This window comes from Saccostrea echinata, unplaced genomic scaffold, assembly GCF_033153115.1.
Source record: "Saccostrea echinata isolate AGI-Se365-2 ecotype Australia unplaced genomic scaffold, CSIRO_AGI_Sech_v1 ptg000117l, whole genome shotgun sequence".
Taxonomy (NCBI): domain Eukaryota; kingdom Metazoa; phylum Mollusca; class Bivalvia; order Ostreida; family Ostreidae; genus Saccostrea; species Saccostrea echinata.
Window position 1 is genome coordinate 78349 of NW_026889866.1, and position 24346 is coordinate 102694.

A 24346-nucleotide genomic window follows, 5' to 3' on the forward strand; every position below is an offset into this window, starting at 1 on the left:
GAGTTAATTCTTTGTAATATTCTTCTAAATTACATTTTATATCACAAAAGCAAATATTTATACATCCTAGACACATGTTGCCCTGGTTGACCTTTTTGCACTTACATTCAAACAGATATGAACTTTCCTTTATATCGTTAAAATTGACTTTGATAGATTTATTATACATATGATTCTTGGATGAATTATCAATGACAATATCTTTTGACCAATTCTGTGCATAAATAAACTGGTCTTTTAATCTTCCTTTGACAATTAGTATTGATTTCACTTTCCTTTAATAATTCCTTTTTCATTCCAAATACATGTATAACATGTATAAGAATACCCAGTGATTATGAAGTTTTGTAAACAGAATTAATCCACAGTATGTTATCCTTGTTTTAAAGATATTCAAATAAAAGCATTAGTTATGTGTTTCACTGTTTAATGAAGACTGCCTGGTCATCAGTAGTCAGATATTAATACACTAAAGCATCACATGGTAAAAAGTGCGGGGTAATAGAGTGATTCGGTTATCATTACATACATACAAAAATAGTGTAATAATTTACATAAGAACAAATAATCTATTAAGGTAATAATTTGTAACTTTAAAGTATAGATTTTACACACAGGTTCATAAAAGTTAGAGGAATCCCACCATAAACTGTATATGATGGTGTACAACTTTTAAACTCGGGATGTAATTCAACAAAATAAAGTGAATACATTCAATAATATGTAAGTTTTTCCTGAAGTCCAAACTCCTCAAGTAATTTCAAGAAAATTGGAATGTCATTTGATACAACATTATGACCTGCAACAAGAAAAAGATGATTTGATTTAAGAAAATCTAAGAAATATAACAATGCTTGATGAATGTTGATGCTACATGTACATGTATTACCATTAAGATTCATTTGGAAAAGTAAGATAAACTTGTTAGTTTGCTAGCTATAGTTTTTTGGCTTATTGGCTGACGAAGATCAATGTACACTTGTATGAATCTTTAATTGCCATCATATGCATCCAGTTGTGTCATGTTCAAGGAACCGGACAATTCTGTTGATTCTATGTCAATACAACAAAGGTATTCTTTTCAGAAGGAGCTGCAATGAGTGGAATTCATTCTGTATATTCAGATTTTGAAGCACATATCTAATGGGTGGGATATGTCTGTTTCCTCTTTACTGTATCCTTCTGGTAGTTCTTTTTCTGAAATGAACAAATTATTTTAATATTTAAAGAACTAAAATACATGTATTACTTCTTTCTTACACTGCAAACATGGTATGACTATGTCTATATTATGAATATAAGACATTTCTGACTGGATTAATGAAGTGTCTAAATAAAAAAAAAAATTGGTATATATAGGTAAAGATTACATATTCTAGTTTCTCAATGTAGTCACACTCTAAGGCCAAGATCATGGGGTTAAAAAAAGAAATAAACATGTGAAATACAAAGACCCAGCAATAATTGTTTAAGAGTTAAGGCCAAAGGATAAAGTTTTTGTGGAAAAAACACTACATGTACCTGTCAATGAAACATCTTCAATGTAAAACAATACATACAGCAACTAGCAACATGCTGTATGTGTACTTAAAAAAGCGGGCTTCATATTTTAGCGGCTTTGGCACAAAAACGATGCGCTAATTCAAGAATACTGCTAAGAAATCATTTATAAATACAATATACAGCAGGGACATATATAGCTCGAATTCATGATTTTGCCAAAAATTCCACACCCAGTAATTGCGCTAAATTTTAAATACGCCAATTTATGTACACGTACAGTAACTATTGTATGTGGAATTAAAATACATTTTTTACATCATTCTTATTCCTTGGTTTTATATCCAGTCTTGTCCTAATTACCTTATTGACATTATTCCAATATTCTTTTGTAACACTGCATATGACACTTGATTATATAGCAAAGGACCATGTATGTCCATAAGATCTGTAACATGAAGATAAGACAATAAAAATTAAAGTAGATAGCTTGATCTATTTAAAAGATATTGTAGAATTTATGAACAATTCTGATTTAATTTGTAAATTTAATTTTTTGTAAATTTAGGTATGATAATGAGAAGAAGTCAGTATGTACATGTATTGTTAAAAAACCATGTCTCATAAGTTTTTTAACAATACATTGTACTGACTTCTTCAGATTATCATACCAATTCTTTGGTGTTATAGTTGAAACAATCTCATTCAAGTTAGAAGACATCTTTACATTTTATAATTTTTGGTTGCATGTATTCAGTTTTTAATTCAATTTACAATGTGTGTTTTTTTTTTTTTTTTTTTTTTTTTTGTATGTCTATACACAAGCATTTACCGGTACATGTATTTAAGTCAATAGTGCACCTGACTAGTGATGCAGGGGTCCCAGGTTAGAATCTCGGTCCAGCCATACATTTTCCTCCTTTCCTGTCACACATGTATGCTACTTTATGTACAGTTACTGTAGCAGATCTGTCTTGAATTTTCCTGAAATATGTATATGAACTTTGAAAAATTATTGACTTGAGAAAATGCTTCTACATGTATACAATAGTTTGTACATTATGGTGTGTAACTTAAGAATATAAGGACTAAAATTTTGAAATTTAATAAATTTATAATATTATAAAACACCTCTTTTTTACCCCCCCCCCCCCCATTGGAAAAATTTCTGGATTTTCCCTGATACATGTACAAGTGTAAATTGAAAGGAAAAAATAAGAGAGGAAACAAATTAAGCTTTAAATACAAACCAATGGCTACTTTGAAGTTAATGTAAAAAGCACCCTTGATATTCCTCTTTCCAGCTGACACTTGATTTGAATGGCCACATTATTTCCACAAGAATGCTGAATACACTGCCTTAGCCTACTCCATATTTTGCTTCACCTGTAGTATTTAATATTTCTTTTAGTATTTATAATATCTGTTTATAATCAGGACCCTTTTGAGCATACAACAAATACATACATAATTTATTACATGTGCATAATTATTACATAAACTTGCATTTATTTAAACTGTAATTTATCATCTATGTATATGGTTCATAAGTTAACATGTAAAATACATGTACTTAAACATGTTAAATAATATACAATGTTAAGTATCAAACAGGTCCAGTACAATCAGTACATTCATCTGCATAGGTAGAATTACCTACAGACGGTTACTGTAACTTTATTTTGCTACTTTGGGTAGCTTTACTTAGCTATTTCAATGCAACTTTTTACAAATTTGCTTTTTTATTTCAAAAAGACAAAAGATCTAGAATTGCAAGTAAATGTCCACTATTATTTATACAAGGGATTAATATTTAAAAAGCGACCCAAAGCAGAGAAAGTTTACACATTTCTGTATTTGAACTTTAAGCAAAATGTGTATTTCTATTGTTTGAGTAACTATACACAACCTGGTGTGCGTTTAGGCACAGAAAAGTATGATTACTTCACATTGTGCTAAATAATTACCAATCCGGCCTTTATCATGTTCACCAGAAATGTCTGGTCTTGTTATTTCATTCAAGAAGTAAGAGTCTGGTCATAAAATAAGTTTGACTATGTAGCTAAATAAAACTACTTTAGTTAGGTAAATAAACCTATGTAGGTAATTCAAGCTACGTAGCTAAATCTAGTGATTGTACCAGGCCTGTACGTTAACAACAAACATGCACCATAGTCGTAATATTCACCTGATGTATCTGAAACGGACACTGCAAACAAAACATTTGTTCTGCAAAAATTTTTACTTCTTCCATCATACCAATTAACATCTGCAGGGTCATGGCCTTTCATCAGTTAATGTCTATATTCAAAACCACATCAGACACCGATACCGGCATCCACGTGGTGCTGCAGTCGACAAGGAGTAGTTTCACAAAAAAATAAGTTCATGGTCGGTTTCAGTCTCATTTTCATTTCGATTCTTATTAAGGTGCTTCAATTTCGAGGACCGTCAAGATTAAATATGTATGGTAACTTTGTCTTTTAAACGAGGAAATTTTCTCGACTGCTTCGTCGGCCATCTTGTAGCATAGACAATAATGTGTAAATGAGGACTATTATTTGGCGGCGTTGCGGAATCCAGAAAAACAGCACGTGCTAATATGCGAATTCTATCAATCACGTGATTGCTATCGGTCTCTACCTTAAGTCACAAGTAAAATCTCCTATGATAATTATAGAAATATTTCAATTTAAATATATTTCCTACATTATTCTTTAATGTTTTAAAATATTTTGCGTTGAATTCATCGATTAAATTATGAAAATGCGAACAAAATTTTAAAAAAATATGTATCAATATCTACCAAAAATGGAGAAACATTTTTTTTAGGAGAAAAAACATATTAGAATGAAAAAAAATAATCACGCAATTGTGATGTTTAAAGGTTATTTTTGGGGGACCCTGAGATCTACCAGAAAATATATTTATATAAGCGAGGTTATGTGATAGGCAAAATTCAGATTGTGCATGTACCAGTAGGCATGTTTATGAAGCTATCGTAGGACTAAGACATCTCTTAAGACGAACTTACGACATATCTTAGTCTTAAATGAGGCCAGCGATATTGTTACAAGCCTTGTCTGTTGGAACCTCAACACATTGTTCATGTAGTCTTTCTTATTCTTTTATCATCTCTGATTTAGTGAAAACGGAAGGATAGATGGTTGTGAATTACCTTTAAACTTTTGAACACGATTCTTTAATAGATTTCTAAAACCCTTAATCCATTTTGACGAACTGTTTAGATCTACCCTTCATTACTCGCCCAACGCCTCGTATAATCTTCGAAGAAATCGTATTAGAAATGAAGTTCTATAAGCCGTCAGTTGAAAGATTCGGTCCCAATGCACTTACATGTAGGACCTTTTAAAATGATTCCTTTTAGATCGTCATTTTCAACTATATTAATAACCCAGTATTAACGTGTCTAGCGGGACTATAGTTGAAAAAAGAGAGCAAAAATACTTAAGAAAATTTTGTTTCAGATGCTCAACATCTCGTAATGCAGGGTTTGTTTAAGTTGAAATAATTGAAAGCAACAGTGTGGGAATAGCTGTAGGAATTACATGGTGTAGACTAGGCATGGGTATCGAAAAGAAAATAGTATCTTGATATATCTCGATTTTATCCCAAAAAATCGGGATACTTTTACACAGAATTTTTACCACAATATCACAGGAATTTTTAAATTTTTCTTACAAATACACTGTAAATATATAACTTTACGTTTTTTTTAATTTCTATTTGTATAATATAAGGCATCTTCGTATGCCGTACTTTTTTCATTTTTTTTATATTATCTGTAATTTCTATTTAATAGTTCGAACAAATAAACATGATAAAAGGGTAAATTCTTGTACATCTGTAATTATGTAGCGGTATTTTAGGTATCATATCACGATACGCATCACATAAAAAATCACGATATACCGGTATACCGATAAATCGCGCATCCTTAGTGTTGACCTCAACTTGAGATATAGTAGAATGCAAGACTGAACTTGTTTATGATTAAGAATGTTAGTAATCATTTATTTCGTTGTTAGAAAATTCAAGTTAAGTAAAAGGAACCCAAGCGTTAAACTGGAATTGTTATCATCCGAAAAACGTGACAGCTTTAAGAGCCTGTACTGGACAACAGCCATAATCACAAAGACTAGATTTATTCTAGAGTTGTAGAATCCAATTATGGGATTGCTTTAGCTTCTTCAATTTTGTGTGAATGTGATGAAGACCTTATTGTTTATTGACATAATTAAGGTAAAAGTGAATCAAAGAGACATCACATATACATGTATTTGGTCTATCGTATGATCCATGTAAATTACTACGCCTACGTCTAGGTGTTTTATTAAAATGTCCAATCAAATTCACATTGGAACAATGTGGACTTGAAAGATTCCCTACATCATTTATGCGGTCGTTGCAACCATACGCAAATGCAGTGCCTAGTCTCCTGATCCAGTATTCTTCTGTTGTTTTTTTTTTTTTTTTTTACGTAATAGACTACTTAAGGATAACTAACACAAACAAACATCTTTACACAATTAAAAGTTCTTAGTTAGATTTTTATGGAAAGAAATATTAAATAAAATAGCTTTACAACTCTTCTGTATAAGAGATAAGAAAATGTGTTTGTGGTATGTATCTTGAAAGAGAGACCAATAGCTGGATGATAAAAAGATTTGGAAATGTAACACATTTAAGCTCTTGAAAGATGCTCCTACATGTTTAATGTGTTTTACGCATTTTTACAACGCGAAATGTAATAACAACACAAAGTGTAATAAACTGAGATTATTACATTTTGCGTTATAACATTTTGCATCAAGATCAACGCAGAATGTAATAACCAAAATGTAATAACACGATTTTTGGATTTTTATATTTTGCGTTATTACATTTTGCGTTAGGATTAACGCGAAATGTAATAATGCACTTTTTGGTTTTACATTTTGCGTTACTTAAATTTTGCGTTTCAGACAACGCAAAATGTAATAAAACAAAATGTAATAAAACAAAATATTATTATTTTTCTGTATTGTGTTCAACGCGAAACACCACAAAATTGATTATCACATATAACAATGGGGAAACTCGCTTCACTAAATAGACAGACATATCTATGACCATGAGACAAAGTTTAGCATTACGGCTCTACGGACATAACTAAGTGTAATTGATTATTTTTTTTTAACGCTGTTTCGAACATTTTTATTGAATACTTATAAAACATTAACATAACTTTGATTGACATGTCTATTTATAAATCAGTCTGTATTATATATCCATCACTGACATTCTTAATTACCAAAGATTGACCATGGGTCCATTAAAACTCTTGATATGCATGCACGACGTGCATGTGTACATTGGTTAGCAAATTAGAAGTGCATGTGTGTGTGTTTAGCGAGGAGAAACGGGGGTAGGGGTTACTCGTATGTTGATCATTGTATTTTTATGCACATGCAGAAACTCTCCATTTTATTGTTGAAGAGAGAGAGAGAGAGTTTTATTTTTGCTGCTCTGCAATGCACATGATTTGTTAAACGGTATGAAATCTTAATTGTCAAGAAACCCCTTTCCCGCTATAATTACACCTGCCAGTAAAAATAGATTTCTTTATTTAATTTCAGGCATGTGCCTATCAAAAAGCAAAAACAAAGTGATACACTAATCAATGACCCCCCCCCCCTCCCCAACACACACACATACACACACATATACGTGAGCACGCACGTTTCTAATTTGCAGTACATATGATTTGGATATCAACTGACTTTAAATGGCTAATGAAAACAAAATATGATGAAATCAGATCTAATAAAAGAATTAGCATATATATGTTTATTTTTCCGTTTGTTTTATTTTTTCCATTTATTTTCTTCATCCACTACTCAATCGAAAATTTTTCTCCACCTGACTGACTTAAAGTGTGTTATTACATTTTGCGTTGTTGTGTTTTGCTTAATCTCGACGCAAAATGTAACACTGCAAAATGCAATAATCCGAAAATCGTGTTATTACATTTTGCGTTGATCTCGACGCAAAATGTAATAATCCTAAAAGTCTGTTTTTACATTTTGCGTTATTACATTCTGCGTTGATATTGACGCAAAATGTAATAACGTAAAATGCAATAATCCTGGTTTATTACATTTTGCGTTGTAACAACGCATATTAACGGAGTGACAGAGTCACTGTTCTCTGTTTGGGCGAGTGCAATTCTACTTGCTTTTCTTTGGACTTATATAGTGTGGCATGTAACCGAGCTGATGTTACAAAATAATCAAAAAATATTTACCAAAAAAAAATATTATCCTCAATTTAAACTGAGCTACTTGCTTTAAAAGTGATTCGTGGGAAAGCTCAGATGACTCCTGAGAACCTAACAAAGAGAAATTATGCACAAATAGCTTTGGGACGGGGTAAAAGTTAAAGTCTCAATTTAGTTCTATATTAAAGTTAACAGTCTCAAATGCGTCTCAACTGCTGGCTTACCTATTTATAAGAATAACTAAGTTTACTTTAATTATTAAAAGTGTAACTTAAATGTAAGATAGGGAAAGAAAGACTTGTTCAGTCACGTCTTATCCCTGTCTTACCTTATCCTAAGTTTACTTCAGCAGCTTCTCTATTCGACTGATCAACTGACTGAGTGTTACTGTGTGTTACTGCACTGAGAAGACAGCGCTTTTATACTATCCTAATTAGCATACTTGATTCTCATTGGCTGATGACAAAAAATTATCTTCTCTCTACAAGAGAGTTCCTAATTTCTAACAAGAGTTATCTCACATATAGCATACATTTACACTTATAAACATTTGGAAATGGAACAATTATAAATTCCTGGAAGATGGTTCCATATGTTTCATATGTTGTATACACATTTACAGAGTAAAGGAATTGCTGCGCTGCGTTTTGGAGAGCGCAGTTGTATAACATGTTTTTCACAACTTTATTACTACATAGCATACACTCTTAACTTCCCTCTGCTCCATCAAACCGAACAAAATTCGGTGTAAACTGGAAGATTATGACGTAACATGAAGTCCTATTTCAGTTGCACTTCTATTACGGAGTATAAATATTGCATTGATTTTAAACAAAACATTTTTTTTTTCACTTTTTTAAGATGCATTTATTCTTTGCGTCATTTTAACTCTCTGCAAAAATCAATTTCAATAAACGGTTTATCATTCTCCATTATGACATACATACAGAATCATCATAGCAAATGAATTCTGGGAAAGCTTCACACAAAAATTTGAAATATTATTATATAGTCCACAAAAAAATCAAACTAACAGTTTGTTTATCTTTTTTTTTTTTTAAATTTCGGTCTCTTATTTCCCCAATAAGCAAGGCTGTTTTTCTTCCAATAACCAAAAAATCCGCTTAAATTAAGGAATAACTGTCTAATTTTTTGGATTCATGATGTGATCAATCGAGTGGCTTCATGATAATTTGCATAAACGCCGAAGATGTTTATGAATAAAATTATCACGCAAGCCAATCGATTGATCATCGTCATGAATCCAAAAAATCTGACAGTTATTCCTTATATTTACATGCTCCTGATTCTGCAAATTCCCGTGCTAATAGCCCCGCTTCTGTCTCTATTTGTCCCGCCCCGCACGTGATTTTTTTTAACCGCGCCTATCGATGAACCAGTAGATTTATGTAGAAATAAAGTATTTTTACATTTTGTAATTTTATCTCGGACAAAGACATTGGAAATGTAAATATTACCAAATGAACGTTACACCTGTTTTTACAACTTTTCATAAACGTCTTGAAACGAAAATTATTTTTCTTTTTAATCAGTTTATTTCGTTGCGGTTGTCATCCAGGGAAACACCCTTGGCTATATGAACGTTTATATACGTTTTATTACGTAACGGCCATGCTGCTCTAGAAGTGCAGGGACGTCGAAAGGATATGAAACTTTGGTTACTGTGCTTGATATTTGCATCAAAATGTTTATCCTAGATCATTCTTTATTTAATGTTAATAATTATGATTCTATACACTATGTACATATTGCTTTCTGGAGAATAAAGATAATTTTAAATGCATATGTAATGGTGAAAGTTTTCCTGAGTATATTACAGATGCAACTGATCTCCAGTGAAGATATGAATTAAATTTCCCGAAAGATCGAACACAAATATATACAAATAACGACACATGTGTATGTCATTTCATTATTTGTCGTTATATTTCTTTAATAACACCAGGAACTTTTTACATCTTCAGGGAACATGTATTAAAAAGCATGGTACCTATAGATTTCATATACAGAGTAGCTGATGATTCAATATAAAGTTATTTTGAACTAGATTTTTTGTCCCCGAATGGAAATTGGGTTTTAAATAAACAAACCTAAACATCACTTTTAAAGTGTACATATGTTTAACTAATTTGCCAAAATAAATATTGCCATTTCCTTGTTTTGATTGCAATCAAAAAAATTTAATTTAAAGTGCTTTGTGCTAGACACATGCACTTGCAGATTCGGCCAAACAAGTATATTTGAACTTTAAAAAATGTATTTTTCCTTGATGAACAGATAAATCAAAAAATCGTACATGCATTTGTATCCAAGTAAAGTTTGTGATGAGTTCTTTGTTTCTTGCATTTTAGGGAATAAAAAAAAAAATAAAACTCCTGATTGATTATAATGACCTTGTCAACAAATATAACCTATCATTCGGTGGTATTTTGTCTGACGTGTTTCAAAGAATTGTTAGGCCTTTGTTTTTTATACTAAATTTGATTACAGAATGTTCCGTTTACTTGATTAATACATAGGGCTCACGGCGGGAGTGATCACTTACTCCTCCTAGGCGCCCAATCTCAACTCAGAAATATCTAGGGATCCGTTTTTGAGCCCTCTTCACTGAATTGTATATTGTTTATAGATATTTAGAGATCGATCACCGATCGTTATCTCCACCTTTTCATTGATACATTACATATTTATTGATACATTTTTTTTTTTTTTGCAAGTGTTTCCTCTTTGCATATTATTGTGTTGTTGCCTAAGTTTCGGCACAACATCCATTAAAATAAATATTTCAAAAAAGTAATATTAGCGTCTATTCAATATGGGTTAATTCAAGGGAATGCAAAAAAAGGCTGGTATAAAAGTTAAGAACAAATGTTTGCATTTTGCATATTAAAAAACAATAGGAACGTGTTTTATTTTAAATGTTGCCAACAGGTTGATGACAGAAAGAAATAATTATCAATATTCTGGTAAAAAAAAAAAAAAAGGAAATTAAAATCAAATTAGTTCCAAACTATCAACCCTTTTCTGTAGCTATTCGCCACCCAGATGTTAAATATATGTACCTTCCAACGCCAATCACCAGTTTTACTTGCTAGGTTTGTTGACTCAGGTTAAAAACTGAGAACAAAAGCACGACAACTATTGCCCATTTGTGTACATTTTAGAATTCATCCTTTATTGCCATTTAAATTGAACTTTATCAGGATATGTTTAACGGACTTAGATATCTGATACCCATTTATTATTTGTGAATAGTTCCTCATACACCTTTTGTTCACTTCACGATTCAAAGTTACGATATCCCCAATCGTTCAAATGCCAAGAATATCAATCTGTGTTCTATAATTAGAATTATTAGACCAATTTGAGAAGTATAAATGAAACAGATGTTTGCAAACATGTATGACATGGCTATATTTGAGATCCAAATATTGAAAAGTAAAGGAAACAAGATGTATTTGTGAAACACTGATGCCCACGTATGGCAGCTTAAGGCGAAGATTAAAGTTTCTTAAATGTTCGTCACACTCCAGGTCAAGAGATCAAAAATGTTGGTACCGAAAGAAAGGTCTTGTCTCGAGGATTATACCTGTGAAATTTGAAAGCCCTAGTTCCAACTGTTCAAAGTTATGGCGAAGGTTAAAGTTTTTAAAAAGTAAGTAAAACGTCAAGGTCAAGGTCATATGGGACCCCAAGGGAAGGTCATGTCCCAAGTTATACACATATTCGTGAAATGTAAAAGCCCTAGAACCAAACGTCCACATGTTATGGCCAAGGTTAGTTTTTTAAAAGTAGGCCAAACTCCAAGGTCAAGGTCAATACCAAATTTGTTGGTATCGAAAGAAAAGTCTTGACCCAAGAATGCACATGTGAAGTTGAAAGCTGTAGCAACAGATTTTTAAAAGGTATGGCCAAGGTTAAAATTTTTCAAAAGTAGGGCAAACTCCAAGGTCAAAGGATCAAAGTTGTTGGTACCTTAAGGAAGGTCTTGTCACAAGGATTACATATGTGAAGAATGAAAGCCCTAGCAACAACCATTCAAGTAGTTATGGCCAAGGTTAAAATTTTTCAAAAGTAGGGCAAACTCCAAGGTCAAAGGATCAAAGTTGTTGGTACCTTAAGGAAGGTCTTGTCACAAGGATTACATATGTGAAGAATGAAAGCCCTAGCAACAACCATTCAAGTAGTTATGGCCAAGGTTTAAATTTTTCGAAAGTAGGTCAAACTCCTAGGTCAAGGTAAAAGGGTCAAAATGGTTGTATCCAAGAGAAGGTCTTGTCACAAGGATTACATATGTAAGAATGAAAGCCCTAGCACCAACCATTCAAAAGGTATGTTCAAGGTTATAGTTTTCAAAATTGGTCAAACTCCTAGTTCAAGGTCAAAGGGTCAAAGTTGTTTTTTTTTTTTTCAAGAGAATGTCACAGGGATATGAAAGCCCTAGAACCAATCGTTCAAAAGTATGGCCAAGTTTAAAGTTTTTTAAAAGAAGGTCAAACTCCAAGGTCAAAGTCAAAAGGTCAAAGTTGTTGGTGTCCAAAGGAAGGTCTTGTCATAAGAAATACACATGTGAAGTTTGAAATCCCAAGAACCAACTGTTCAAAAGTTATAGCCAAGGTTCAAGTCCACGACATTTTGCAAAAGTTGGTCAAACTCCTAGGTCAAGGTGAAAAGGTCAAATATGATGGTACCCAAAGAAAGGTCTTGTCACAAGGAATGAACATGTGAAATATGAAAGTCATAGCTTCAACCAATCAGAAATTATGGACAAGGTTGATGTTTTTGCCGACAGACAAACAGACAGACAGACAGATGGACAGGGCAATAACTATATACTCCCGAATCTTCGATACGGGAGCATAAAAAACCCTGAAAGCCTTAAATATGACTTCTATTGAACAGCACTTTTTACGTTTTACTTAAGGTATATATTAAAAAATATTTAGTATAAGAAGAAATACTCTAAACAATGTCGTCTTAACTGAGTTAAAAAAAAAAATGAAAATATACCGGGCAAAATTCTTTCAAATCATCGTTTTTATAATTGTACATGAGAAACTTTATTCTTTTGGGTAATTTACATTCTTACGGGATAAGACACCTTTCGCATAAATATTCCCCTGCGTATTAGCATATGGACATACTGTAAACCAACTATTATTCGCTTCAACTATTATTCGCGATTAGTCAGTTTGAAAACAATCCGTGAAGATTAATTTTCGCGACTGGGGAAACATCCTCTACAAAAAAAAAAAAAAAAAAAAAAAAAGCAAAATAAATGGCTCGCAGCGATTAATATTCGAAAGTTAAGTAGATCGCGAAACTCGCCAAATTTTCTCGCACGCGAATAAATGTTGGTTTTCAGTTTCTAATTTTATTCAGATTAAACAATTCATAATTCATAACACTCATGCGTAATGTCCTTGCCTCAAATTTGCATAATTAACAACATGTATGAATATCGGCGCAATATAGTACAGTACAGTAAACATGATTTCAGTGAATATGGTCGAATGTAATCAAATTTGTAATAAAATGTTTTGTTTATCATTTACATGAATAACTTAAACTTAAACCGATTTTCCATTGTGTTCTATAATAATCCAACAATCTGCACTCTTTTCTAACAGAACATTTTTCATATGGTACATTTCATTTGTTAATAAAACTTTCACACGGTTTCGAGTAATGATTATTTACTTATTTATTTATCTATATATGTATACAAATGTGAGCGTATCAGTTTCCAAACTTCCTTAAATTACAGCAAACACGGATGACCTTGCTTAGAAAACAGAACAAAATAGAAAAAGCAGGAACCACGACTATCACTGAGGGAAAATTTGACAAATATTCAGGATGTTCATTGGTATACGATTGCTAGGTTTAATTGTTACTGTTATCGAGATCTATATCTTTTCTCTATCTAAAGCGAACAATAATTGTGAGGGGTAAATATTTTCTTATTGAAACATTCCTAGTTTATATATTAAGGTAAAGTAATCTTGATTTTTTTTTTCTTGAATGATGATTCAAACTGTTTATAGGAAACCGCATAACTGTTGTGAAGGGTTCATGTGGAATATTAGTGAAAAAGATTGCATAAGTAAGTATTTCTTCTTTTTGGAGAAATTATAATTCTGTGTCTAGGCATCGTCTACGAGGGTTGTCCGGTAAAATCGTGGACAAGTTGTCTAGAGTGAAAAATAATCATCACTTGGTTCTAAAATGTTCACTAATCTTTACTTTAATACATTTTCATCAATTTACCTAGCGAATTTCAAATGGATATATGCTCAAATAAACAAAACATGAGATTTTATAATTTGCGTGGTATCGCCTTACGGTGTACGGATGATAACGTCAAAGTGTCTAAAGCAGCGTCAAGTTTCAATTTTGGCTAAAAAGGTTTGATAAGCCCCTATTAAAATCGTGAATTTCATTGATGCAAATACTCCAGTTTGCCTTTATTCCCCCATAACTAATCAAGGAACCAATCTTACACATAAATGGAACCTTCTGAAGATTTATTAGTAAGTTACAATGTATGAACAGTACTCTCGTCATCATTCAACTCATAAGGCAATCTTATATCGACGGTCAAAAGTGACAGCGTCTTTCGTCATTGCCAGTAGCTGTTGTCCGTATGTTTTGTTCTACTCTACTCGATCAAAACGCTTCCGCTTAGAAAATTCTCATTTCTCTTGTAAACTAAAGATCTATTGATATTTTATGCCCCCGGATCGAAGGATCCCGGGGGTAAATTGTTTTTGTCTTGCCTGTCTGTTTGTCTGTTTATCTGTCTGTCAACTATAACCTAGCTCATACCTATTGCGCTGTCAGGGTAAGGCTTTAATATTTGACATGAGTGTTCAAGACAAGACCTTTCCATTGGTAGAGAAATTTTTGATCATATGACCTCAACTGTGACCTTTGGCCTACATTTGAAAAACTTTACCATTGGCCATAACTATTGCACTGTAGTCTGCGTCCCACTCCAGAATTGTGTAACCATCGGGGGCATAGTGTTTTACAAACATATCTTGTTATATATATTTTTCCGTAGTCATTTAAAGTCTCTTAGGGCGTCATTACTACATTTAAATCAAGCTGATCTGCACTCCGGTGCGCCGTGACGTCGTCAAACGTCGCCATTTTTCGTGTGTTCTATTAACCACTTTCCCATTTCAAATGCTTGGGAAACTGCCAAAAATTAAGGAAATGCCTTGTAATTTTCCAAATGACGACATAATAGATTGTGGATTGAAAATATGATAATTTTTTTCCCCAATCATATCTATATTATACCTTCATTTCGAATTAATACTCGCGCATTCTCTAATGTAACGTGCATTTTTTTTTTATTGTAAGCCGTAGGACTGTACCCTATTCACATTTAGATATAATAAAATTTTTGATTTTTCTACATTTTATAAAAAAAAAGATAAGATGTACTTACATGTATATATGATAAATTAACATTTGCTGATTTCAGCTTTTTGCGCCAATTATTTCTCGGGAAAAAAAACGTTTTGTCCACGATTTTACCGGACAACAACCGTAATGTCATAAACTTAAATTTATAAAAAAAAAAAAAAAAGAAAAAGAAAAAAAAAAGAAAGAAAAAAAAAAGAATAATCTGGACGTCAGTCTAATATGTACATGTGTTTGGTTGAGTTAATATCAAAATCATTATTAAACGTCATATATATTTGCACAAATGACATATATCTTTATGAAAGTGTGATTACCTAAATATTGTTAAAAATATCCTTTGTCATTCTTTTTTGTTTTCCATATATATTCCTGAGATAGACATTTTTTTCTATTCTTAGGATTATTTTTTCAAGCTCAATTGCACTCTTTAAATAGCTTTCATCATTTGAAAACAAGTCCTATAAAATCAAAACATCTTTTTCTCCCATTGTCATCAAGGATTGATCGACTGCACTCAAAAAAATAATCATTGATTTTTTTTTTCTTTTTCTTTTTTTGCACATTATCTACTCAATTAATAAATAATATATTTTGAAATAGTAGAATTAAATAAAAAGAAATTCTGACCCGATTGTCAAATACGTTGGTTAAAAATAAAGAAAAGTATTTCAATACACATGCTCGGAATAAAAAAAAAATTAAACATAAATAAAGGCCTATGATCTTTTTTTTTGTTACCAGGGTGTAATATAGGTTACTATGGGGTTAACTGTTCCAGTCCCTGTCCAGCTCCAACCTTTGGGTTGGGCTGCCAATCAAGATGTACCTGCCACAAAGATTCCTGCAATCACATTTATGGTTGTATGTTAGAAAGAGGTAAAGTAAGAAAAATGTTGAAATACGTTCTTTTTGTTCGTATATATGTATCGTTGAATTACAATACTGCTTGACTTTCCAGGGAGTACTGAAAACTCGACACAGTCAACAGCAGGTTCATTGAGAAAATCCTCCATGTCGATGAACTCAATGGTGACTTTTGGTATTTCGTCACTGGCTATATTTTCCACATTGATTTTTATCGTCCATATTGGGTTAAAGGTCTTTCCAAGAATCAAGAAAGCAGACAGACCTTTGGAAATTGAAATGATGGACCTGGATCAGAGTAAAAATAATTCCAGTAAAATATGAGGGAATTCTGGCGAGAAGAAATATAGAACCTGGAGCTAACACCAGCTGAAATACATGAATGTGACTCGAATTGAAAAAAAGATAGACTAAAACCCTGGGATTCATGACGTTTTAGGGCTGCTTGAAAGATTTGTATCTTTATAATCAAATATATTTAATTCTGATAGTCGTTCTTAGCTCACCTGAGCTGAAAGAACGTGGGCTTTTCTGATATCATTTTGTCTGTCGTCCGTTGGTCCGTCCGTCTGTCTGTCTGTCCTTCCTTCTGTAGGTCTGTCCATCTATCACACCCTATATCTTGAGACCTGTAAAAGATATGGACTTGATATTTTGCATATATATTGCTTGGCACTTTGACTTTAGTGAAATGTCATGGTTACCGACCTCAAGACCTTTCAATATCAGCTTTGATATACTTTTCAATATAGTTAATTGTGCCGATATACAGCATATTTTTGATACTTTGTGGTGAATTTATGATATTTAGCTATGTATACCGTTTGACATCATGATAGTTAACAGTGTAACAATCCATGTGACCTTGACTTTTTTGACTTACTTTACAAAAATACTCTGAACGGTTGATTTAATTTGTGACTCTTTTGATTTTGTGAGGCAGGATTTTGATAGCAGGATTTATATTTCATGTTTATCAGCTTATGACACTGTACTTTGAAACTGTATGGTATGTTTAATGTTTTATGGTATACAGCTACAACCCAAACTAAAATTTGAATACTTTGGAAATATTTCGGGATCAGTATACAAAAAGCATCGTTGTAGACTGATAATATTTAATATTGCAGGAAAGAAATACTGAAATCTGTTCTGGAAGAAAATTTTTATCATGGTCTAAAATAAAAAATAAATATTTCTTATATGTAATTTCAATTTCATTATTCACTCTAGCTTTGGAGGTTGGAGAATCATATTTCCATTTGAATGTGAGATTTTATATGATAAATGCTATTCTATCGGTCTTAATATTTGTTTATTTTTTCTTTGCAGTGAAAAATCATGATAATTTTTATTAATCTTGTTTTGGCTGCTAAAAAACTGGTATTTTGCCTATATCAATAAGCGATTTGCTTTTCAATGGTATGTTTTTTTGAAATGTGGAATCAGTTATATAAATGCTAAAAACTGAAGAAAAATAATTCATATTTTATAAGTATTTTGCACGTTCAATACATATGTAAGTCTAAATAACATGAACTTAAAGCATACGATTTCAAATCATTATATCCTTATTTTGAAAAAAAACAAACAAACAAACATAAAAAACAAACAAACAAACAAACAAACAAAAACAACTCGTGACCAGCTGAAAATTCTCCACATTCATGCTAAAACTATCGTATCTTTTAAAAGTATAACTTTATTGCTTAAGGGTCATTTGTACCTAACCAGCGAATTTTACGATATAGTTATCCACCTTAAAAGTAGATTTGACAAAATGCTGGCTTTGCTTGGATTTAACTCTACTTACAATCCCACTGTGGGACGTGGAGACCGGTACTTCGGATGAGACCTTATAAACAGAGGTCCCCCGTGTCGCAGTAGGTGCTGGCACGAAAAAGATCCCTCACTGCTCAATGGCCGTAAGTGCCGAGTATAGGACAAAATTTGCAGCTCTCCACCGGCAAGTGGTGGCGTCTCCATATGAGTGAAAAATTCTCGAGAGGGACGTTAAACAACATACAAACAAACAAAAAACTTCTACTTACCTAAGCACAAATTTACTATAGTAAACTAAAGTTTACTTTTAATGGTTAATTATAGTAAATACTTTTATACTGTTATTTAATATGTAACTTACTCTGAACTTGCTGAAGATTTAGACCTTTAATATTTCGTTAATGATGTAAAGTTTATAAATTATATGTGAATATACAAGCAATACAACAAATATTTTCTTTGAATATAAGAAATCTGCATGCTAGAATGTCATTAAATATACCTCTTTGCAATTCATAATACAACACTGATTTACTGTTTATAGTAAACCTTCGATTTACAACAATGAAAACTTTGATATTATAGTAAACTATTGTAAACTATAGTAATCTTTATTATTTTAGGATTGTTGCTTAATGCCGAATCAGCTGGATGGAGTTTTAACAGGAATCGGACGTCAGCAATATTTCAGCAAAAAAAAAAAAACTATTTCATATGACCGGGTTTTAAAGTTTTTGAGCTTCTCTGGCGCAAAGTTAGCCTACTCTTCGAAAACCAGAGAAACTTTGGTTTGCTTACCAAGGGATTTGTAATTCTTGACACGGAGTTTTGGTTAACGTCTCATCCGAAAAACTAAACTATAGTTTAAAAGTATATGAATACAGACGATAAAGGCCAACTGACAACAAAATTGTATGACAAACGAGATGACTTCAGTTTCCCCTCGTCAACTTCCCTTATTTTTGTAGTAACACATGTATTCCGCTATCACCTGCATATGGTGTTTATGTCTCCCACCTTAAAAGATACTCAAGAACATGCTCTGAGTAATATATCAACTTCTAATTCGAGGCACGCTACTTACAGATAAGTTTATGCTACAGGGGTTTAAACAACCTTGGTCAGCATTTAATAAATTCCATGGGCGTTATAACGACCTTGTTAGCACATATGATTTATCATTAGGTCGTATTTTGACTGACGTGTTTCATTTGGTGTAAACGTTCAACAGGGAATGCTTACTCATCCTAGGTACCTGATCCCATCTCTGGAATTTTCGGTGGATCGTGTTTTAAGCCCTGTTTACATATTTCCTTTTTTATTGATCACCGTTACCTTCACTTTTTTCATTAACTACAGCACACTATAGCTAACTATAGTACTTATTGTAAGGGTGGTTTACCCTAAGACAGAGTAAAGGTTCGCAGGCCAATGTAACCATCACAAAGTAACATTAACTGAAAGACTTGTATCAACTAATTTAATTTCTGTAATATCTCATCATCAGCTTTTGTTGTTCAGGTATTTAGACAGTGGCACATTATTCTAAACTTTGTAACATTTTCATGTTTAGTCATACATGTACATGTTTTTATATTCAACGAGCTTTAGATAGTACAGACTCAAGTCTTTTTTAATGCCTGCCCTTATGGCTAGGTGGGGGTTTAGACAGGTATCGAACGTATACAGAAAAAATAAATAAAAAACAATTTAAGAAAAATTAAAGCTGGCCATATTTTTCATGAAAAACAAGTAAAAAATTCAAAAGACCCGAAAACACTTCCAAATAGCGCTTATATCAAGGAGATACAAAGATAAGTATCTCGGATACTACTGATTCAAAATAACTAGTTATTTAACTACATCAAAGAGAATCCTTAAAGAATTGTAATTTTATAATGTTAAGACGTACACAATTATTTACATAGATAACTTCTCACATGATACAAGTCTTCTCTCTAGTTTGATAAAGATACATAATAGTCATTTTAGAACTACCATAAATAAAAGCAGTTTTTAAGAGTTTTTAAAATTATCTTTTTTATAAACTATTTTGAATGTGTCCCGCGGAAAGTTTCAATTCACTAGGACAGCTTTTGTCAAATTCCTCTTCATTGAAAGTGTGACTTTTGTGTTTTTGAAATCTTAAATCAGAATGGGTTTGGACATAAAAGATGGATTGAGATGAGAATTAAAGAAAGCAAAAGGCATTTTTAATAGAAAATTTAATCATTTATGCGTACATGCATAATTGAACATATTTCTGATGGGTTATAAATGTAAAGTAGACATCTTTGAAGTTAGTTAAAGTTAGTTGAAGTTAATTCGAGTACAAGAATACGACAATTATGTTATTTTCAGTTAACTCCAGATAAAAATGTAAAGATTAGGATTTATACTTGAATATATTCAGACTAGGCACAGAAATGTAGACGGCAAAATTCACGTGTTATTTGGAAGGTTTCCAAGGTTGTTAAATATTTTGATTTTCAGGAAAATCGAATACACATCAAATTAATGCGATAGATGTACAATTTGGAGTCAGAATAAACCAACAAATACGGAAATAATTGATTATATTTAATAAACAGACACTTTAATCACTGATTATTTCAACAAAATTTGCATTGGTACACATTTTTAATGAGATTCCTGAAATGCATTGATATTAAATTAAGTTTTAATGCACATTCCTCCGAGTTTTACATAGGTTTTGATGTAACAGTCATTCTAACACAGTAAAAGGAAAGCAATGTTAATACTATGGCTAAATGATTTTTTTTTCTGAAAGTTAGATCAATTTGTTTGATCAACTCATGTCACCAACCTGGAGCAAGTTCAATTTCAAAGTAAAGAGCAGGAAACAATGAACGTTACATAATTATGCTGGATCAGATTATGCATGTGATTGAAATAGAGAATCCAGAGAATAAAGTTTAATATTTTTATGTTGCACTTTTGAAACAAATATATACAATTTTAAATATTTCAACAAAGATAAACATAACAATTCGGTGCTCATAAAAACAAAGAAAACAAGTCCTCCATGATAAAATTCGAACTCTACACTTAGTTTATATTCACAATCTGTCTGTTTTGTCTTTGGGGCCGTTGACAATGTTCTCTCTGTTTTCTAAGTCCATTCCTTTTCCTTGTCGTCTGTGTCTTTTAACTGTATTGGATGCGATGTACAGCGTCATAAGAAGGACAGATACACCCACAAGACTGACAATGGTGTATCGGATAGGTGTCGCACTATCTTCCTTTGAGAGTGCAATGGATTCCCTTCGCACATAGTCATCTTCTTTTCTAGCTGTTCTTGGGACACTCTCTTGCATCGCATTACTCTTGTTTATAGCTGAGAATAATTCCGTTTTCATCACAAATGGTTTCTCTGTTTGTAATTGACCTGGAATATAGAAGATTGCTAAACATGATGTACATGTATGCATTTATTTGATACAAAACTTTTCCCCTGTATAATAAGTTGTATCTTACAGTTTGTCATAGACATAAACTTTTCTTCATGTTCAAAATAACAATGATTCTGTAACAAAAAAAAATGCTCAAGCCATCCTTGAAACAATGTTTGTTGGCTTTTCCCGAATCAGGATTTAGAAAAAAAGTGGGTCGGTAGCTTGGGGGATTTTTTTCTCCTCAGACATTTAATTTTCATTTACAAAATGTTATAGAATTGAATTTAAATAAAATTTGAATTTATGTTGAAGAGATGTGAAAATTCAGTAATTAATGATAATAATAATTAATAATAATAACCAATTCTTGAAGGTTTAAACACGTTTTGGATCGGGCCATTTTTTACTAGTCGGTCGGGAGAGGGCAAAAAAACTTTTTAAAGATGACCTGACAGTTGGTCCGTCTCTATACATGTACTAGCAATCCATCATTACATTCACTTTTACACAAACAAGCAAAAAAAAAAAAAAAAAAAAAAAAAAAAAAAAAAAAAAAAGAAAGAAAAAAGAGAGAGAGAGAGAGAGAGAGACTGAGAGAGAAAAGGAGTTGGGGAAGGGAGAAAAAATATGCTGTAATAAAGGTTGATATTCTATGGATATAAAAAAGGTCCTCTGAAATAAATAACTTTTATTCTTAATAAGCATAATTTTGAAAGAAACAGTAATTTTACAATCTTTATGTATTTGTTGTGGGGATACACCTTTTAAGGCTGTCTTACCTGAAGATTTTTCTTTGATACATCCTGTACGTTTGTTGCATTTCTTTCGTTCACAAAGACATCTTCTCTGGCAAAATCTTCCAAATTGAGGATAGGGACATGGTCGGTTGCATTTAGGACCAAAATATCCCAAAGGACATGCTAATGAAATTAAAAACAGAGTTTACATGTATCTTATTCACAGATTTCTCTTACAGCAAATAGAAGCTGTTCTTACAAGTGTTAATTCTGGGTATGGTCATACAAGTTTATGATATATAGATTAAATCAAAATATTTCCTTTGCTAAACATTGTTATTGTTAACAACTTTGCATAGACGGTATTACAGACACATAGTATTATTCGTGTTTTCCAGTTTAACTTTTTTACTGCTGAAAAATGAAAAGCTCCCGCCTTTTTGGTTGCAATATTGTAAAATCATTATGATAATAATGCGGGAATGTATCTGTAAGACAAACTTTGATTAAGAAATAAAGTTGCAATCTACCACCACACCAACCCATCCCTTCTCCCCCTTTACCAAGTTTGGAAGTTTGAATACCTTTTTTGGCTCGTCATTTTTCCCCAGTTAGGGTTGTTGACAATTTTTTTTATCTTAGCAGACTGCCCCTTTTCAAAAACAATACTACATGCCAGGCGCATCTGTCTTGTGTAATAAATAAGGTATATTTGGGAAAATCATAGTACAGGTAAAAACATATTACTTACCAATACATAAGCCTAAATTCGTATTCAACATAAAGCCGGCACAACAAGGACTTGGTCTTTCGTATGAAATTATAAGAAATATCAGACGCATTGATTTGATGAATTTAACAAAAACATTGATTTTTCAAAGATTAAGTTTTTGTTTTAAAAATAGCATTCTCTTTTACCTTCCTTCACAATGAGTTTCATTTTTTATATTAACTTGCAGAGAAACTTTCAACATAAACAAGAAAAGTAATATTGACTTCATGATTAAAATTCCATTACACTGAGTTTTCCATGGGAATGTTTGTCTTTGAGGAAATTGATCGTTAAATGTTATTAGACGTTCCATTTCCTGAGGAAGTTTTCATGAAACATATTCACAACGATTATAGCCACATGAAACACTTCAAAGTACACCCTTCCCGATTTCATTATGCACAAATTAGTTTAAAGGTTTAAAGGTTATGGTTGATATTAGATGAGACTTTACACGCAAAGTTTTTTTTTTTTTTTTTTTTTTTTTTTTTTAAATTTGTTGATGATTTCGAGACTCATGAAACCTTACAAATATTATCTATAAATAAAAAAAGATACAGAAAATGTAATGACATTATCAACATCTTCAAAAGCACAGTTAAAAACTTTGAAGAACAAAAAATTAATCTTCTCTCTCTCTCTCTCTCTCTCTCTCTCTCTCTCACAAATAAACATACAGTGTATCTGTTTCTTAAAAAAAAAAACCCACATCGATAGGGAAAAAACAGACAGTTCTATCCATATTCAAAAGGTAAATATAAAATTTAATGATCAATGCAAATAATTTTTCATTTTTTTTATAATATTGTTCACGAATTTAAAGCTCTTTTCATGTACACATGTGCATCAGGAAGAAAATAAAATGCAAAATGATCGTCTTCTGCTTCAAAGGTATGGTAAATACGTACATGTATTTCGAAGGAAAAAAAATCCTTTGACAACTCTTTGTTGTCTTCAAAACTTCTTCAGATAAACTTAAGTAATTTGCAACAATTTTCATAATCAACTGTGCATCAGTCGCACATAGGAGTGTGGAAGGGAATTTTTCGGAATTTCTTTAAAATAAATTTACGTCTTAATTGAATGTCATTTAAAGGAGGAGTGAATCCCGCCAACTCCTTATTTTATGCCCCTTCCTATCTTATCCTCCGAGAAAATCTTTTCATTCATTTGAATATTAATATTCTTTCGGTAATTTGAAAGGAGAGTCTACGTGCGCGGATTTAGAGGGGGTCGGGGGGGGGGGGCAGGACCCCCCCCCCTGGAATTTGCAGACTTATGAAAAGTATATACTGAAGCTAATAAAAAATGACTTTGGATCCCCTTTCCCAGAAAACGTGGACTCTATCATCACCACCTTGAAATATGGGGTTTTTTTTCACATGGATTTTCCCTTTTTGCTTGTCAAGACATTTTTAGGTTAGATTTTTTTGGACTGGGATGGAACCCCCCCCCCCCCCCCCCGGAAAAAATCCTGGATCCACGCCGGGCCTATAAAATGAAGTATATTCAAGTAGAAAGGATTTTTATATTTATA

General features: G+C 32.1%; 1 protein-coding gene and 1 long non-coding RNA gene across 2 annotated transcripts; both read right to left on the bottom strand.

Moving 5' to 3' along the window:
• Positions 1 to 2367: 2367 nt before the first annotated feature.
• Positions 2368 to 3981, bottom strand: LOC133177328 (uncharacterized). Its single transcript, XR_009719668.1, has 3 exons — positions 3689 to 3981; positions 2751 to 2886; positions 2368 to 2484 (listed from the first exon to the last, which is right to left on the bottom strand). It is a non-coding gene; the product is annotated as an uncharacterized LOC133177328 (long non-coding RNA).
• A 16876-nt stretch (positions 3982 to 20857) lies between these two features.
• LOC133177318 (uncharacterized) lies at positions 20858 to 23072 on the bottom strand. The gene is made up of 4 exons (XM_061312373.1): positions 22956 to 23072; positions 22789 to 22844; positions 22080 to 22220; positions 20858 to 21293 (listed from the first exon to the last, which is right to left on the bottom strand). Exons 1-4 carry the CDS (start codon positions 23036 to 23038, stop codon positions 20965 to 20967), a joined length of 609 nt encoding a protein of 202 aa, XP_061168357.1. The 5' UTR covers positions 23039 to 23072; the 3' UTR covers positions 20858 to 20964.
• Positions 23073 to 24346: the final 1274 nt, after the last annotated feature.

What these genes read in the sequence shown, in the direction of transcription:
- LOC133177318 (XM_061312373.1), bottom strand. Translation starts at nt 23,038, where the DNA reads ATGAAGTCAATATTACTTTTCTTGTTTATGTTGAAAGTTTCTCTGCAA. An exon ending in GAAACTCATTGTGAAGGAAG is followed by an intron (nt 22,845 to 22,955) that starts GTAAAAGAGAAT and finishes TTCATACGAAAG; the next exon opens with ACCAAGTCCTTGTTGTGCCG. An exon ending in TATCAAAGAAAAATCTTCAG is followed by an intron (nt 21,294 to 22,079) that starts GTAAGACAGCCT and finishes TCTATATTCCAG; the next exon opens with GTCAATTACAAACAGAGAAA.